The sequence below is a fragment of the Aplysia californica genome, unplaced genomic scaffold, assembly GCF_000002075.1.
Source record: "Aplysia californica isolate F4 #8 unplaced genomic scaffold, AplCal3.0 scaffold01137, whole genome shotgun sequence".
Classification (NCBI taxonomy): Eukaryota; Metazoa; Mollusca; class Gastropoda; order Aplysiida; family Aplysiidae; genus Aplysia; species Aplysia californica.
In genome coordinates, this window is record NW_004798407.1 from 50,906 (window position 1) to 67,762 (window position 16,857).

The 16,857-nt window shown below is 37.8% G+C and overlaps 1 protein-coding gene across 2 annotated transcripts in view; it reads right to left on the reverse strand.

Moving 5' to 3' along the window:
• Positions 1 to 376: 376 nt before the first annotated feature.
• The window catches only part of LOC101858148 (phosphatidylinositol-3-phosphatase SAC1), a 39,404-nt gene continuing 22,923 nt past the window's right edge, over positions 377 to 16,857 (reverse strand). The window contains exons 12-19 of one of the 2 annotated variants that reach the window (XM_035973326.1): positions 16,363 to 16,501; positions 14,497 to 14,566; positions 13,915 to 13,987; positions 12,701 to 12,794; positions 10,399 to 10,500; positions 9,534 to 9,594; positions 8,266 to 8,285; positions 4,728 to 4,817 (exon numbers count right to left, since the gene is read on the reverse strand). In XM_035973326.1, coding sequence (XP_035829219.1) covers positions 4,809 to 4,817; positions 8,266 to 8,285; positions 9,534 to 9,594; positions 10,399 to 10,500; positions 12,701 to 12,794; positions 13,915 to 13,987; positions 14,497 to 14,566; positions 16,363 to 16,501 — 568 coding nt within the window. In that variant the 3' untranslated portion in view covers positions 4,728 to 4,808. Of the gene's footprint in view, positions 4,818 to 8,265; positions 8,286 to 9,533; positions 9,595 to 10,398; positions 10,501 to 12,700; positions 12,795 to 13,914; positions 13,988 to 14,496; positions 14,567 to 16,362; positions 16,502 to 16,857 lie in introns of both variants that reach the window. The other variant, XM_005111853.3, reaches the window with a different exon arrangement.

Genomic DNA, 16,857 nt, shown 5'->3' on the forward strand with positions numbered 1-16,857 from the left:
TCAAGTAGGCAGGGAGCCTTAAAGAGAGCCTTTTTAGAGGCTTGAATCTGAGCCATTCATACCATAGCCAAGATTGATACCAACTGAGCCTACAATGTGATCAAGTTCTTGGGTAGATTAAAACAGGATTTTAGGAGAAAACCAAATAGATACAAGTTTATCTTCATATTTTATAAAAGATTATATTCTACATAATCAGTGCTTGACATGTAACTATTACAACGTTCATGTTACCATAAGCCCGATCGCTTATTCAGCGACCAAAATAAATTACTACTTTACACAGTTAGAGCTTGTCCAACCATGCTCACATAACCACACAAGCTGTCCTTTATTAACAGGTCAAAACATCTAAGTTAGTGTGACAACAATACAATAGCTTTAAATCCCTTTATTCGCAGGTCAAAACATCTCGGGCTGTGTGAGAAAATCACTTATTCGCATATATCACAACAACTAAAGCTGCAGTGAGAGCAGAACTTGGGAGATGAGGCAGACTTATACACACTCAGCACAAAGCACAGGACATTCATCCGTCAGTGTCCAAAGCAAAATTAGCCTCCCCCTCCTCCACCCACACCCTATCCTTTCGTGTCTCCCTGCATCAAGACCATCACAGCCCATAGTTTCCTGATCCTGTCAAAAAAAAATTTACAACAACCAAATTGTGACCCCAGATGTTGTGCTCTATGCCAAGCAGTTCCAAACGTGGGGTAGGGGGCTATACTTTATCTTACTTCATGAGTGATGAAGCCAAACAGATCCTTACCCCCAATCACCCCCCTTGACCCGAGAAAAAGAATGTAAACATTTACCACTCTATCTGACACCCCTCCACCCATGAATCCGTCAAAATATAGAGTGGAGTCTGATTAAACTTAAACCGAACACAATTAATCTGAAAATAGCGGTAAATCAAAAGACATAGAAACCTTGATTTGTTTTTTCGTTGCTATTTCAGCAATCTCTCTAAACCGAAAACATGGCAAAACCGAAGAAAATCCTACGCCACTGTAGATTTCGGTTTAAGCAGACTCCACTGTAATTAATTTGGTAGTTGGCATTTTTGCAGAAAGTAAATTCTATTAAAATTTTTTAATGATAAATGTTAAGCGCTTCCACTGACATAATTTAGACAAAAGGACAATTCAGACTGAGAAGGATACCACATCTCAACAGACAGATGGAGACACTCCATTAAAAAAAATAATCCCTCCACAAAGGTACTATACTGAATGCTGAGCACCTGAAAAGATTGTGAAACCAAGAGTCTCATGGATTGTGTTCTGATCAATGTGAAGAATGTTAACAGGGTGATGGATTTCTTTATTCGAATGATGGGGAGGAAATGGAGAAGGGAACAAACACATTAAAAAATTGAGGGTGAAAATCTGGGGGTACAGAGGAAGTTCTGAGAGAGAAAATTTAACACTAATAATATTACTAGAATTTTTAAAAATGAAATGGGAGGGAAAGGTTGTAAAGAGGCAGGTGAGAAGGGAGGAAGGGAGTGGTAACAACAAACAAACAAACCAGGTATAGACAAATGTAACAAGCTTAAAATAATCAAATGTTTGGACAAAATAAGATAAAGTAATTACTCCTTTACTTTAAGGTGATACAGGAAACACAGGCAGTGACAAGGAACAAAATCTGTGAAATAACATGCAAAAGTAAGGACAACAAATAATAATCAAGGTCCATTCTTAAAAAAACAAAAAAAAACCCACCCCAAATCAAGCAGAAACCTCTACAGCTCTACACAAAGAGAACCACAGTCTCTGAGTCTTATACACATATATGTGTTCCCACCACATCACCTCCCTTTTATGATTGACCAGTTGTACATGTTTCACACACACCTCCCATAAAAAAAAATCAGATCGTGTAGGAGGTGAGCTACTTCAAGTCAGCTTTGACTTTGCCAGCTGGAGCCAAACTGGGACCGAGAGTGATAAACAAGGATGCCAAATGATTTTTTTTTTAAAAACCCTGAAAATAAGCGGAGAATCACATCTCACCTAAAACTAAAACAAACTTTGTGAAGTTTTAAAATGAGAAAACAAAAACATCTCTCTTACCTCTCCCCTTTCCTAAGCAAGTGCATGGGGCCTATGTTGCATCACTTCAATAACATTATTTCTGTCTTGAGAAGAACCTTATGTCAGTGCAGACAGGAAAATTTCAAACGGGTGAAAAAAACCGAAACCCCCCCCCCCCCCCCCCCCCGGAGATTTGGCATCCCTGGATAAAGCACCCCAGCAGAAAGCCAAAGACAATTGAGAAAAAAAAAAAAAACTCTTTCACTCAGGAATCAAATACACGTCTCCTGTGCGTAACAGTGGAGAGCTTAACTATTAACCAGGACCAGGATAACTGGTGTCTAATAAACTTTGAATATCGTCAATTTCTACATGGCTGGGGCAGGGAGGAATGGGGAAAAAAAAAAGGGGGGGGGGGGGGGACGGTGAAGAACTCCAATAATCAATAAGCCACTACTGTACCTAAGTTTCATTCTGTGTGCCACCACACTTCGCTTGGGAATCTGATGTTGAGGGGGGAAAAAAAGACCTATACTAACCTGATATAAATACAGTAAAATCATTCACACATTTACCTCCAAATATTTTCAAATTACACATTTTAAAACACAACAAGACAAGGAGCAAAAATCTCACTCCGGTACTTAGAAACCCCCAGAATGAAAACTTCTGACAGAGGCTTGATACATAGTTGAAGGACTTTTTGACAAAACGGGTTGTCTCCAATAATTAGACATCTACTTTTTTCATCTTAGATCACTAGCAGAATCTTTGATCTGTACTGCTTCATAACATTTGGTCTCCAAGCATCCTGTAACCAACTATTTCATGCTGTTTCAGCATCTTCCTCAACATTCTCCTGATGCAGACGTGAACAATCAGCTTTTCAGTCTAAACTTTCCGCTTTTTTCGATAAAACCTGTTCTGCCACAAAGCCTGAGAATCAGATCCATCAACATATGCAGCTGTATATGACGAAACTTTAACTTTGGCAAGAAACTGTCAACAGAAATCAAGCAGTAGGCTATGTTCTTTCCCAAAAGAATTTTATATACAGCCCAGAACAGAAACTGCTTGGAAATGAGTTGAATCACAACACAAGACTAGACTGATGAACAATGGAATGCATGGATATTACAAGTGTAGATCTACATTGACCAAGTCCTGGAGAAGTCTGAAAAACTTGCGACAATAGAATGTTAAAATTACTTTTATATTTTGTGAATGACCTTAACATAAAAATAATGAATTTGCACTTTGCTTTTTATGCACTAAATCAAGTCAAAAAGATTCGGCTGATTTGAGTAAAATCAAATAAGAGAGCAACTAAAATATATTAAGAGATTTTCAATCATCTTCAAGAATATAGAATAAACACACAAGTGTTGCCAGATTGTCATTTTTCAGTATTCATTTTTTCTGTTCCTAAAGTTGTTTCTTTGCCATGGAATCAATGATGCTCACTCGAGTAATGAAAGCAAAAAGAATACATCCAAGAGACAAATGTCCCGAGCTGTCTGTTTAGGTACAGAAAAAAGTTGAAAGTTGACTTGAATAAAAAAGTAGCACACAAGAAGTATCAAAATGATAGCTGAAGTGCTTGAAATATGCAGTGAGGTCACTCCTCATCCATCCTATAATTTCGTAATGGCATTCCTCTAAAATTGTACGTTCTAGTAAGAAATCAAGAGAGGTAGTGAACATTTTGACTTGCACAGTCAAGTAAACATATGACAAGCATAAATGTATTCTTCTACCAACTCAAGTAAGAATATGAAAGTACAAACTTCAGTGCACATATCAAGCATGTGGAGCACAAACCAAATTACACAGCTCCAAAAGTTTGAAAAAAATGTTGGTACACGTTCATTCAATATTATGCTACCTCAGAATTACAAAGTTGTATTTGACATTTTTTACCATTTTGATTTATTAAGACCACGAGGTTAGAAACCAAATGTTCCATCTGCTGTGCCAAACTCATAAGATCATTTGGAGTCGTTATCAAGACATTCAAAGAATTGTATTTAAAAAAGCTTGACATTTTGTGAAACTCAAAAATGTTTATGTCATATTTCACAAACTAGGTACTGAGAAGATAGAACTTTGTAATTCTAAGGTAGCGATTAATCACAATCTACTGTGGTTCTAGCCCAGCTGTGCGAGTTTCCTATCATAATACACAGTTCCTTGGAATAAGACCATGTTGGTATACGTTCAGTCACTTTTAAATGCTATGTAACACAGCACTAGCTCATCTGTGAGATTTTTCTATTCTTCCTGATTCAGTGGAAACATTATTATTTTATGTATGTGTACAAATTTGCACATCATGTGTTGTAGTACAAATTTGCATGTGCAATCATACAAATTTGCACATCATGTGTTGTAGTACAAATTTGCATGTGCAATCATACAAATTTGCACATCATGTGTTGTAGTACAAATTTGCATGTGCAATCGTACAAATTTGCACATCTTGTTATGCAAATCTGCTAACGTAATTGTACAGATTTGCATCATGTGTAGTTGTACAAATTTGTACCAGGTGTAGTGGTTTAGTGTCTGTAAAAAACGTGCAATGAGTAAAGCTGACTGCCTTTATTAGTCAGACTATGAAAGCGGTGGTACCATATAGCTATTCCGACTTGAGTTTGTTGTGGACAAGTCTGGGCTGCTCCACAAAGACCACACCAAACATAAACATGGTGGCCAGCGACATGACTGAGGCTGTACCCCAGAACAGCACGTACATCATCTGCTCGCTCAGATGCTCTGTGGAGAAACAAACAAGACAGTATGAGGGGTGGTTTGTTTAAAGTTGTAGTAAGAGTTTTACGGCACTTGCAACACAATAAGGTCATATAAGTGCCGAAGATTAGAAATGTACTGCTGTCTTTCGGTCACACCTCTGATCTTATGATAGGTAAGATCTAACACCAAGCCTTCTCAGAAAAGGGCGACAAAATTTCAAAGACCCTGTGTGCAAGTTGTACACATAAAAGATCCATTGATGGTCCTGAAATCCATAAGAGTAGGCTGCGGCCGTCACCCGGCCAAAATAAAAAATTTCCTACCCGCTGAAAATGTTTAATGTGTCCCGCACCCTCGTATGACCTTGACTTATGCAGTTGAGAGCGCTGTAAATAACTTGCCAAAACAAACAAAAACAATTGCTTTCTATTTTCCCAGTGAAGGAAAGACGATCAAGTCCTTTATGTTGGTACAAGTGTCTTAGGGACTTCATCTTTACTGCTTTTATCAGTGACTGTTCAAATCTAATAAAAACAATCAGGAAGACAAGATCTTAAAGAATTAAAAAGCAAGCTCAAAGCACTTGAGAGATTTCCTTAACAAAAAGCACGGAGAAGCAACCAAGGAACAAGAGAAGTAAACAAAGCACTGCCATGTTGGTCATACATCAAGAGGAGGCAAAGAAAGCTAGACCTATCACTCAGCAGAGGTAGATATTCAACACATTCAGAGAACAAATTAGATAAAATTTTTCAAAACTACCAGGAAAAGAGACACATATAACAGTAACCACTAAGTCAAAATATTTAATGTGCTCTAAGTAAAAAAGAAACTTTAATAAAAACTATCTGGAAAAAAAGAGACAAAATTTAATAGTAAAGCATAATAAATAATAAACACACTGATGGCAGAAACAAGGAGCTTGGTTTATCAGCAGCAGCTATTTGTACCATAATTTCAAAACATTTAACACACATTCTCAGAAAAGCAACAGAAACTTTTTAAAGCATGTTCCAAACACAGACAAAATGGTAAAGCATAACTTGAAGACACACTGAGAGGTAGGAGAGAAGAAATAAAAGAGTCAATTTCAATTGCAAAAAAAGAGGTAAGGCTAAAAATTAAAGAAACCTGAAAAACTTAAAGAAAATACCCCCATTTTCTTTTTTGTTTTGAGAAAGGGTAACACAAAGGAATCATTTCTCAGAAAAGCAGAGCACTGATACAGGCTGTCTTAGTAAATGACAACATGCAAAAAAACAAAAAAAACACCAGTGAGTATTGGTCACATATTCCAAGAAAAAAAAATAATTAAGATCCAAGCAGGTAAAAGTCGGACCTTAAAAAAAAAAAAGCTTTCCATATTTACATAATAAAAAGAAACATGGAAAGAAACACCTCTGGTACACAAGGATGAGCTTCATGACAACAATAACCATTAAATGTTATGTTAGCTTCAGCCTATCTTTGGCAATCCATGATACATTGATATACTATTTCCACTGCAAATCACACCCCCTTTAAAAAAAATTTATAGACCTTATCTCCATAATATATATTCTTTTTTTGCCTAACATCAGCTTCTTGTGATGTATTCTTTCACCTTCCATTTTAATATAATCAACACTTCTTCTTAATTTGATACAATAAGTAACAGGTCTCTCCAAACAGCAAGTTCTACCTGTGACATTTCCAATACACTGGTCTGATGAAAACATGTTTGTTTGCATAAAGAGAAAAAGACAGACCGAAAAAACAAGAGGAAAGAAAAGAAGTAGGACCTACCAGTGGCACCCTCCAACCTTCCGTGCAAAAACACAGAAACCCTTCAGGCTTTGAGTTTGAGTAAAGACAAGTTCATTGACACTACGAACATTTAGTGTGGGAAAAAAAAAGTAAAACAGAGAGAAATTAAAGAAGTAGAGGTGCCCTCTAACCATTCCCACCCCTCCGGCATGGAAAGAATTACATTAGTTCTTTGTTTTGGGACTTACAAGTGCCGAGAATGTTGTTGCAAGAGAGTAACAAACGCATACACACACACACACAAAAGAAAAAAAAAAAAAAAGAAAAGAAAAGAAAAAGAAATCAAGATGAAGGCGACAATTGTTTTAGTTCGTTTAGTAGGGGTTTTTCGGCGCTCGCAACTGCATAAGGTCATATGAGCGCCAGAAGATTAGAGCTGTTACAAGAGAGTAACAAACATAAAAAAGATGAAGGGGAGATAAGGACGATAGATGTTTGATAGGAAAGAAGAAGCAAACCACACCAGAGCACCTGCCAACCACCCACTGACAGTTGTTTGACAGCAGAGAAGGAGCAAATCACACAAGAGCACCCGCCAACACTCAGATTACATTAGTTCTGGGTTGACTCCTGAAACAACAACAGCATGCTGGTACACACTGGTGAAGCAGGACAGAACAAACACCACAGAGGAAACAAACACTGGAAAGAATAGTCATCAACACCAGAGTCTCCTCAAGCTTCATCATATCTGTCTCAGATTTTGACACCATAATTTGTTCCATCTCGTCAGTTACGGTCATCCACAGACGCAACAAAAATCAGAGCCCCTAGAATGAAATTAAGACCTTTTGGTGAGAAAATTTCTCAATTTCTGGCCCTAAAATCTGAAACTCCATCCCCCAGGATCTCAGAGAAATAACAAATCCTAATATGTTTAAGCGACAGCTCAAGACTCATTTGTTTAATTCTTTGTTGTAGTGTTATTAAGCGCTGATATGTTTGGTTTTTACAGCTGTCCTTACGTGTGTATATAATATTAATGCATGGTTGTGAAAGCTTTCTTTAAGTGGTTGAACTGTTTTTTCTTGTTACTGTGAAATATTCTATTTTGTGTAAATGAAGTAATTACACTCACTGATCATGTGACTGATGTAAAGTGCTCAGAGCATTTACTCGTATGGGATAAAGCGCTATATAAATGAAATCTATTATTATTGTTATTATTATTATTATTATTATCATCAAGTCATTTCACTGGATGTTGGGCATCTATTTATAAAACGGGCACACACGTTACATACTTCCATGATAAGACTGAAGTGTCTTTTTTCTTCAGCTTCTGATGCATTGATAGTCTTGAGCTTCGGTAAAAAGAAGTGCATAGACATGATGATGGTCATTTAGTACTGGGAAAAAGCAAGATGGACAGATAGTAATAACAGACGGAAAGAACAAAAGTAAAAACTACCAGTGGTGCCCTCCAACCACTCGCAATGTGCTGATAACAGCTTTCAGATATTGACATTACCACGGAATGCAACAATTTCGAAGAACCTACCAAAAAAACCCACCCTATTGTAACAACCCCATTTAACTCCATGAGATCATGCAATTTTTAGAAATTAATTCCTGTCCTATGTGATATAATTTGTCATGTAGCCCATCACTTCAAAACACGGAATGAACATCCAAGAATTAGCAATCTCAACGCACTACTCACTCTTTTCAATCGCTTCCCACCTGTGGTATGGGCACAAGTTGAGACTATGTCATTGAAATGATAATTCTTTGCATATTCAGTCCTTCTACAAAATTGTTTCGGTTGTTTGAACAAATAGAAATGCATCAAGACAATAATGGTCAGGACTATGAAAGAGCAAGAAAGACATGACACAAGCAATAGAGGGAAAGAAAAGAAGTAGGATCTACCAGTGGTGCTTTCCAACCATTCACTTCATCTAATTAAAGCCTCAGATTCATTGGACAAAGGTCACCCAGAAATCTCTGACCACCTCAGAGGAAGGACTGGACACAGTAGTGGTTGGGTCACTGACCTTAAGCGAACCACTGAACCCAGAACGACCTGATAAATAATCTACGTAGCTATCTTTCTCTTTCTCATCATATGATCTAAAGACTTGTGCTAGAACAGGGGAGGACAGATTAATCCTCGCTCACCTGTCGGGCCTCACACCTTTTCTGCTTCCCCCAGGAACATTTGGCCAATAACCTCCCCCAACCAATTTGGAAATCAATAAACTTTTGAAAAAGTGATCACATTTGTCAATTTACTTGAGCAAGGAACATTTATTGAACTTACAACTAGCATGACCCCTGTTTGTTTTCTTAAGGTAACAAAATTTGATAACTCTTTATAATGATGTGGTTTATATTGTATTTTCGCAATAAATGAGAAGTAAGGTTACTTAACCCATTATGTCAAGTTTTAAAAGATGTAACCCTTTGTTGCTCATGGCTCAAAATGGCCCCATATCCAAATAGTTTGCCGACCCTTGAGCTATAACTATAACAAAAGTGTAGAATCAGCCACAGAATAGCAAACTGATCAAAAGCTCCATCTATAGGAAACAAAAAAAACCCTCTCATAACCTGCATCTTTGTAAAAAAAAAATTTTTTAAGGTAACAAGAGAGATATTTTAATGCATTCATTTTTCTCCAATCGTTATTGTTAAACTACACCAGATTAAGAGCCATACATCTAATGATTAGAACTTGAAATTTTAAAAAAAATGGCTTTAGAGTATCAATACAAACAGAGAAAGTCATATTTGCTCTGCAAAATTTGCCCTTTGACTGTTCAAAGGGTCACTTCATAGTCAATACTCAATATCCTTGATAAGTATTTGGCGACAAGCCCATTTTCAGTGCAGATCCTAGACATGACACTGGGTGGGGCGTATGTGTGTGCCTATGTGTTCATGTGTTAATGTGAGTGAGTTCCCTAGCATAGCAACAAAAGTACTCACCATCAGGTAAAAGCACGCTGACCACAAACATGGAGAATGCCACGATGAAGATTATGGGCACCTGGAGAGGAAGAAAAGTTTATTTAAAAATATTACCTCTGTATGCACCACAATCAGTAAGCATATATAACGGTTTTACCATTACAACTGGATGCATTAAAGAACAACAACCCGCAAGTCTTTAGAGCATTGCTACTTCCATATATATATATATTCCCTTGCTAGAGAGTTAGCTATACATTCACAGCATCTGGACCCTCCAAAAGGGATGAAAAGAAAATCCTAAAGAAGCATTTTCCATTGCTCTCCCAAGAAAAGCGAAATGTAGAATCTGGGATAAACAACAGAAAGCAACACGTCATGGTGGTACTTCAAATTTATTTGTGTCATGACGCAGCGGAATCAGGTGCTCGTCAATTTTTGGGTCTGTGGAGTTATTGATATCCCCTTGAAGCTTGTCCATTCGCCTTGCTTTGCATTTTTTAAAAACGAATTTATGTTGAATACAAATCGAGATATTTGTGATTGAAGAAGGTGGGGGTAACCTGGTTTCAGAGGTAAAAAATTAGCGAGAAAATGGCCACTAAAGTTTGGATATTTGCAAATCCTGAGAGTCCGTGTAAACTGACAATTTACATTTTTTGTGCCCTTAATCTATGTTTTTCAGTATAATGCACACTGAAATGGGTTCTTAAATGGACATAAAAGGTGTTGAGCCCAAAAAAACAAATTTCGCTAAAAATTGCCAAACCAGTGGAAAAGTGCCAGTTTCTTTACTTTAATTAAATTGCACCTGATTTCACCATGCTGCCTCACATTTATTCACACACCCCCCCCCCCCCCCCAACCACAGTTGAAAACGTACTGCATAGTATTTCCAGTCTCTGTCAGAGTCTAATGGGGACTTGACGGTCAGACCTTCACCTTCGTCCACCGAGTAATTGCCCAAAAACAGGTCCATGGCATCCTGAGGGAACACAGTCAAAAGAAAGAAAGTGAATTTTATGATTTTGCGGAGCAAAGAGGAATGATTCTGCTGAAGAAAATACACATGATTTTGCAGAGAAAAGACAAATCATTTTGCTGAGAAACAACAAACAATTGTGTTGAAAAAATGGCACTACTAATTAGGTACATTCAAACAAAAAGCAAGTAAATTTCATAATCTTGCTGAGAAAACACTTGAACATTTTTGCTGAGAAAAATGGTGGTCCCATAGGAGCAAAATCAAACATTAAGAAAGTGATTTCAATTATTTTACTGAGAAAATGGGTATCTTACATGAACAAAATTAAAGACAAAAAAAAAAAAAGGAACTTAAGAGATTTTTGCTGAGGAACTGGTAGTCCAAAATGAACAAAATCCAATAAAAAGACAATGAATTTAATACTTTTGATAGGAAAATGGTAGTCCTATACAAACAAAATCAAACAAAGAAAGTGAATTTAAGGATGCTGAAGAGAAAAGGACAGTCCTTCATGAGAACAAAATTTGAATTTTAAAAAAGTAGATTTAATGACTTTGTTGAGAAAATGAAAGTCTGCCAAGTATTCCAAATCAGAAACAAGAACAAAGAGAATCTGTTAACAACAGTAATACCCTTCATACATTCTGCTCAAAAAAGAAATTTTGTACCTCCCAAATATGTAACAACAGAAAAACTGACACACAAACACAAACGACATCGACTGCAAACATTAAACTCAATCCACCCCCCAAGTCTAAAACAAACAAACAAACAAACACCAAAAAAAATCAAACACCCCCCCCCCCCCCCTTCTTCTAAACATAAATGAATCAATACCCACATAGCCCTAAATTTACCTCATCTTTCTTCCTACAACCACATAAAAAGTGGCAGAACTCTGCACAGCCGCCATACTTAAATTCAGAGACAAGTATTCTTCAGTTCTAGAACAAGTTTTACAGCACTAGCAACACATTAAGACTATAAAAGTGAAAAAGATTAGGGGTATTACTAAAGAATAACATACAGAGAGAAGAAGCAGAGACAGGGATCATGAATATTTGCAAGGAAAGGAACAAACCATACCAGAGCACCAGTCAACCACCCACATACATGTACTACTAACCCTTTTTGTCCTTAGCATCGGTACACCAGTGGTGCACCTTGACAACACTAATCCGTATCACAAGTACACCAGTGTGAGGAAAACGCTGAATTTTCTAGCATAAAAAGGCAACAATTTTTTTACCAATCAAAATTTTATGAGATACCAACAGGTCTGCACCTTTCACACATGTTTTGATCATATTATGTGCTGATTTATTGAGTTTTTTTCATGATGAAGCGCTCTCTCCCTGAACCTGGAAGGTCAGGAGGCCAAGATTTGGGTAAAATTGGGATCAGGAGCACAGGGCTCAAAGGGATAAGACACACCCCGAATTGAGATTTTTAAAAAAGCTACAAGATTAAAATGTTAAGATGAGTGCCTGAAAGTCCACTCTAAGTGCATCACCTCTTCCCTTAATACCATTGCTTTCTCTTTTTTTTTTTGATTGAGTAAAGAGCAGAACATCAACACATTAAATGTCGTCAAGTGTAGGGGAAAAAACAAGACAGACAAAGAGAGACATCAGAGAGAAAGAAAACAAATAGGACCTAGTGGTAACTCTCCCAACCAGCAAGCATCTTTGCTTAACCCTTAGAACTCAAGTGTACACTTGAGCATAATCTGTCAGTACACTTCTGTTCTGTGCCACGTACGCATGTCTGCGCCAATAGTGGTCTCCAGTGTCCAAGTGGTTAGTGAGTTCTGGCTCACAATTTTCTGTCAAGCATACGTCAGTGACATGGCGTTTAGGTGGGCGGTCACTGGAGAGTGCTTTTCTTGAGCAAGACAATAACTCTAGCTAAAAAATGAACAGGATGCTGCATAATGGTTACCAGCAAAGGCATGCTTGTAGCATATCTGTATGTTTCAGTATCCATGTATCTATGTACCATATTTATGCATGTAAAATATATGCTGTGCCATTGTGAACCACATTTCCCCATGGGGATCAATAAAACATGAATTGTATTTATTTTAATTTTGCAGTTGACCCATGCAAGCTCATGTGCATGGGTCCTGTAGGGCTGAAAGAACTGAAGCTCAAACTACTCAAAGGTTGTTACCCTAATGAATAGAATAGCATTCTCCCACCTGTCTACTGCCGTCCTGAAAGTTGTTCTTGATATACCTGACGGCAGAGTTGTAACCGTCTTGAAGAGCACCATATGTGGTACGCTTTCCGGTTCTGTTTAAAAAAAAAAAATTGAAAGTTTAAATGAATTACGCTCTCATCAAGACAGTTTAGATGATTTAAGAGGCAGGCTGCTGCCCGTCAAGATCACTATAGTTTTAGTAAGTGTTTTACAGCACTTGTAACACAATTAGGACATATGAGTGCTGAAGACTAGAGGTGTTACACGAGAGTAACGAACACAAAAGAGCAGGAGAGGTAAGGACGATAGATATTTGATAGGTCAGGGCAGGATCAAGCCAGGCTGAGAGCGATAGACCGTTCATGCACACAGATGGATATACTTGATCATAAAAAACAAACAAAAACTTCTCCATATGGGATTCTAAGGTTTTCTGTGCGTGATAGATAAGAGCCTAACCACAACACAGCAGATGTTGGTTCCAGTTTTGTGTTATGTGTCGGAAGTTGTGGAGAGAAAAGTGAAAAACACAGTAATTGGGTCAAGCACAATAACGATAAGGTCTTTTGTAATTCAACAATGACATGTCGATATCTTAGAATTACAAATTTTTATCTGCTCAGTACCTAGTTAAAAAAAATTAGACATAACAAACTTTGAGTTTCACAACATGTCAAGCTTTTTCGAATGCAATTGAACATCTTGATAACGTCTCCAAATAATCTTACGATTTTGATAGAGTAGATAGAACATTCGGTTTCAGGCCTTATCGTCTTAGTTACTCAAAACAACCAAAAAGGTCAAATAGAACTTTGTAATTCTAATGTAGCTATGTTAAGGCCATCAACTTTGGAAACCTATCTTGGACTTGCTGTTGAGAGTTACACCTTCTAACGCTATGAGCACAGACCTATGTGGAAAAGGTCAAAGAGTGAAATGCTGACTCAAGACAGCTGAAAGTGCTACCATCAGTTTTGTTCTTGAGCTTATTATACTTGTTTACAAAATGATTACAAGCTAAAAAAAATTTAATAGTTTAACAGACCTTTCTGTATAAAAATGAAAAGATCATGAGGAGGTTTTTACAAAAGCACAGTAGTAGGAAGCTAGTTCTGATCCTACTCTTTTACAAAATCCTAATCAGCTGGTGTCAAATAACATAGTTTTAGTTTATTAGAAGAAAAAAAAAGTCCATCGTATAGGATAAATCACCTTGTAAAGTCAGTCTTGAGAGCGCCTGTACCAGCATACTCTTTGGATATCGTATCAGCGTTGTCAGCCCACACTGAAAAATGGAGCAATGAAGGAGAGTTGAGGTCCAAATATTTAACCTTTAGTTGATATGAAAAGATGAGACATTACTAGACAATGGAAATATATCAAAAGATGAGACATTACTAGACAACGACACTATATCAAAAGATGAGACATTACTAGACAACGACACTTTATCAAAAGATGAGACATTACTAGACAACGACACTATATCAAAAGATGAGACATTACTAGACAACGGCACTATATCAAAAGATGAGACATTACTAGACAATGGAGACATCTTCTGCTTAATCCACAGATTTTGTGCATTAACCCATATTTTTCATTTCAAAATCTTCTTGTCATTAATCCACTGCTATAATAATATATTTTTCGAGAAAATTAAAAGTTAAGCGCACCCAGTGGTTGCATACAGGACTGAAACAGGAGTTCATGGAAAACTCAGTCAAAGTATCTACTGCGACCATAGTCAAGAACAAAAGTGAAACTCCTAAAACAGGTACCAAGCTCACTCACCATTCTTGAATACAGTATCAAACTCTTTCTGTTCAGAAACTTTCTGACCTGCATCAAGAACTCCCAGCCTCTGTAGACAGAAAGGTGACATTATCAAAATTGCATATATTTCAAGGTTTAAAAAAATAATGCCCGCCCCCCCTTCCCCTTCAATGTTTCATGATAAAGCCATCATAACATTAAAGATATCATCCTTTAGCCAGCTCATCCAAGTCTTCGGATTTAAAAAAAATATTTTTTTTTTATAGTAGAGGGTTTTACTGCGCTTGCAACTGCATAAGGTCATATGAGGGCCAAGGGGCGGGTGTCAACAGAGAAGTCCTTACAGGGCATCAGACTTACTCTGCTCACATCTCTAGCTTCAACAGCAAAAGGTCTGCTTCGACTATCAAGGCACCCCGGAAATAGCAGGTCATAAGAGTGACAAACATACAAAAGAAGAGGAGGAAAATGACAATAGTAAGGATTAGGAAAGAAAAAGCAGGAGTTCCCTGTTGCAGATCAGGCACAGTTATGAGCGTGACCTGATGAATCAGGCCATTTACAATTCTTCTGTGCAAGAACGAGAAATGTCCCCCCTTTGAGAATGGCCTAAAAACACTACAGTCAGTGGCACTGCCCCGGGGGGGTGAAGTCTTCGTTGAAAAGGATGAAAAAACACCCAGGCTTAATAAAATAAATTAATGTATTAAAAATCCATTTCCATTGATCCCATGAGGAAATGGTTTCTAGTGGCATACATATAATATATACACATACATACACTAACTTATCATTTTTTCAGTTGCAAGCGCCGTAAAACCCTGTACTATACTACTTAAAATATAGACAATCTTACAAACACACCATTGCCAGCTGCTACCGTGCATCGTCATGTTTTTCAGCTAAGGCTGAGATGTCTTGCTTAACCTCTTCACTGCCGCCCCGAAGTATTTACAATCCTAAACCATGTAGCGCTGTGCCTATGGCCCGTAGAATTTACGGGATGGTGACAGAGGTTGCTTGGATACCAATTATAAGAGAAGTTACTGCTAAAATCTTGTAATTATTATTGAAGTACCTTCCCATTATGTTTAAGACAATTCCCCCCCCATTTGAAAGCGCCAGATTTAGATTTTAGCTCCAAGAGAAGATTACATCTAGGCCTAGATCTAACACATCTACCGCACAAAAATGATTTATTGGCAGTAAACACAGATGGGCTTACATGTATGTATATGATTGTACAAGCGCAGTATAAGGTAGGAAAAGCCTCTTGTCACTTCCTCTTTACCCGCAGACACTCACACAACATGTATTCCCTTTTTTGGTCTCAGTTTACGTTTACTCGAAAGTGTGTTGTTTTACGCTGTTTGGTGGTATTTTTGGAATCACGTTATTAACTCAAAATTTTCTCCATCTATCTGTCTATGAAATACCCCTAAAATTATATCAATAGAAACGTGGTTCAATGTAGAATGTTCATGTAGAAATTCATGAGGAAATATTCATAAATAAAAAAGTTATGAGAGGTAGAGTGGAGTCACCCCTGAGCCGCGTTTGTTCATGGGATTTCCCCCGGCACAGGGGCCTATTTACCTGCGGCATTGAAGGGGTTAAGGATACAGCCCCGTGTTTAGGAGAGAGGTCACTGGGGTGTGTCCTTGAGCAAAACAAGATAACCTTAACTCGAAAAGTAGGGCCCTGTGCAGTGGTGACAAGCAACGGCGTGTCTAAAGTGTATCTGTATGTTTCAGTAAGTATCTGCATTTATGTACCATATTCATGTAAGTATAATATATGTTACGCCACGGTAAACCAGTTTTCCCTCGTAGGTCAATAAAAATGGAATTTCATTATCATTACTATTTTTATTTATCAACTCACTTCAAACTGATCCTGCAGGACTTCTGTAGCTATGAGACTCTGCACCACATTCGTGCGGTCCAGGCAGTCCATACAGTTGGTCCTGAACACTCCACTCTGTGTTTGTAGCACCTGGCCCCCTGACTGCTGCTGGAAATATCTGGGGAGAGAGAGAGAGCAAGTGCGAGTTCAAGTTTGAGAAAAGAGGAACACATTAACACAATAACCATCATTATTTAGCTGTGCAGGGGAACAGTCAGACTGGCAGAAAGTGCAGAAGGAAAGAAAATAAGTGGGACCTACCAGTGGCACCTTTCACTAGGGCTGCACGCTACTCGATATTTTACGCACCATGAGTGCTTGAGCGCTCGATGCAAAACTCGACACTGCTTGAGCGAAGGAACATTACTAAATAAAATAGGGTTTAACGCTTTTTCTAGTCAACGGGTACTACTGATGGGGCAGGACCAGTGTCTTCGATATGGGACCTTACTTGCATCAGCCTCCAGATTCTCG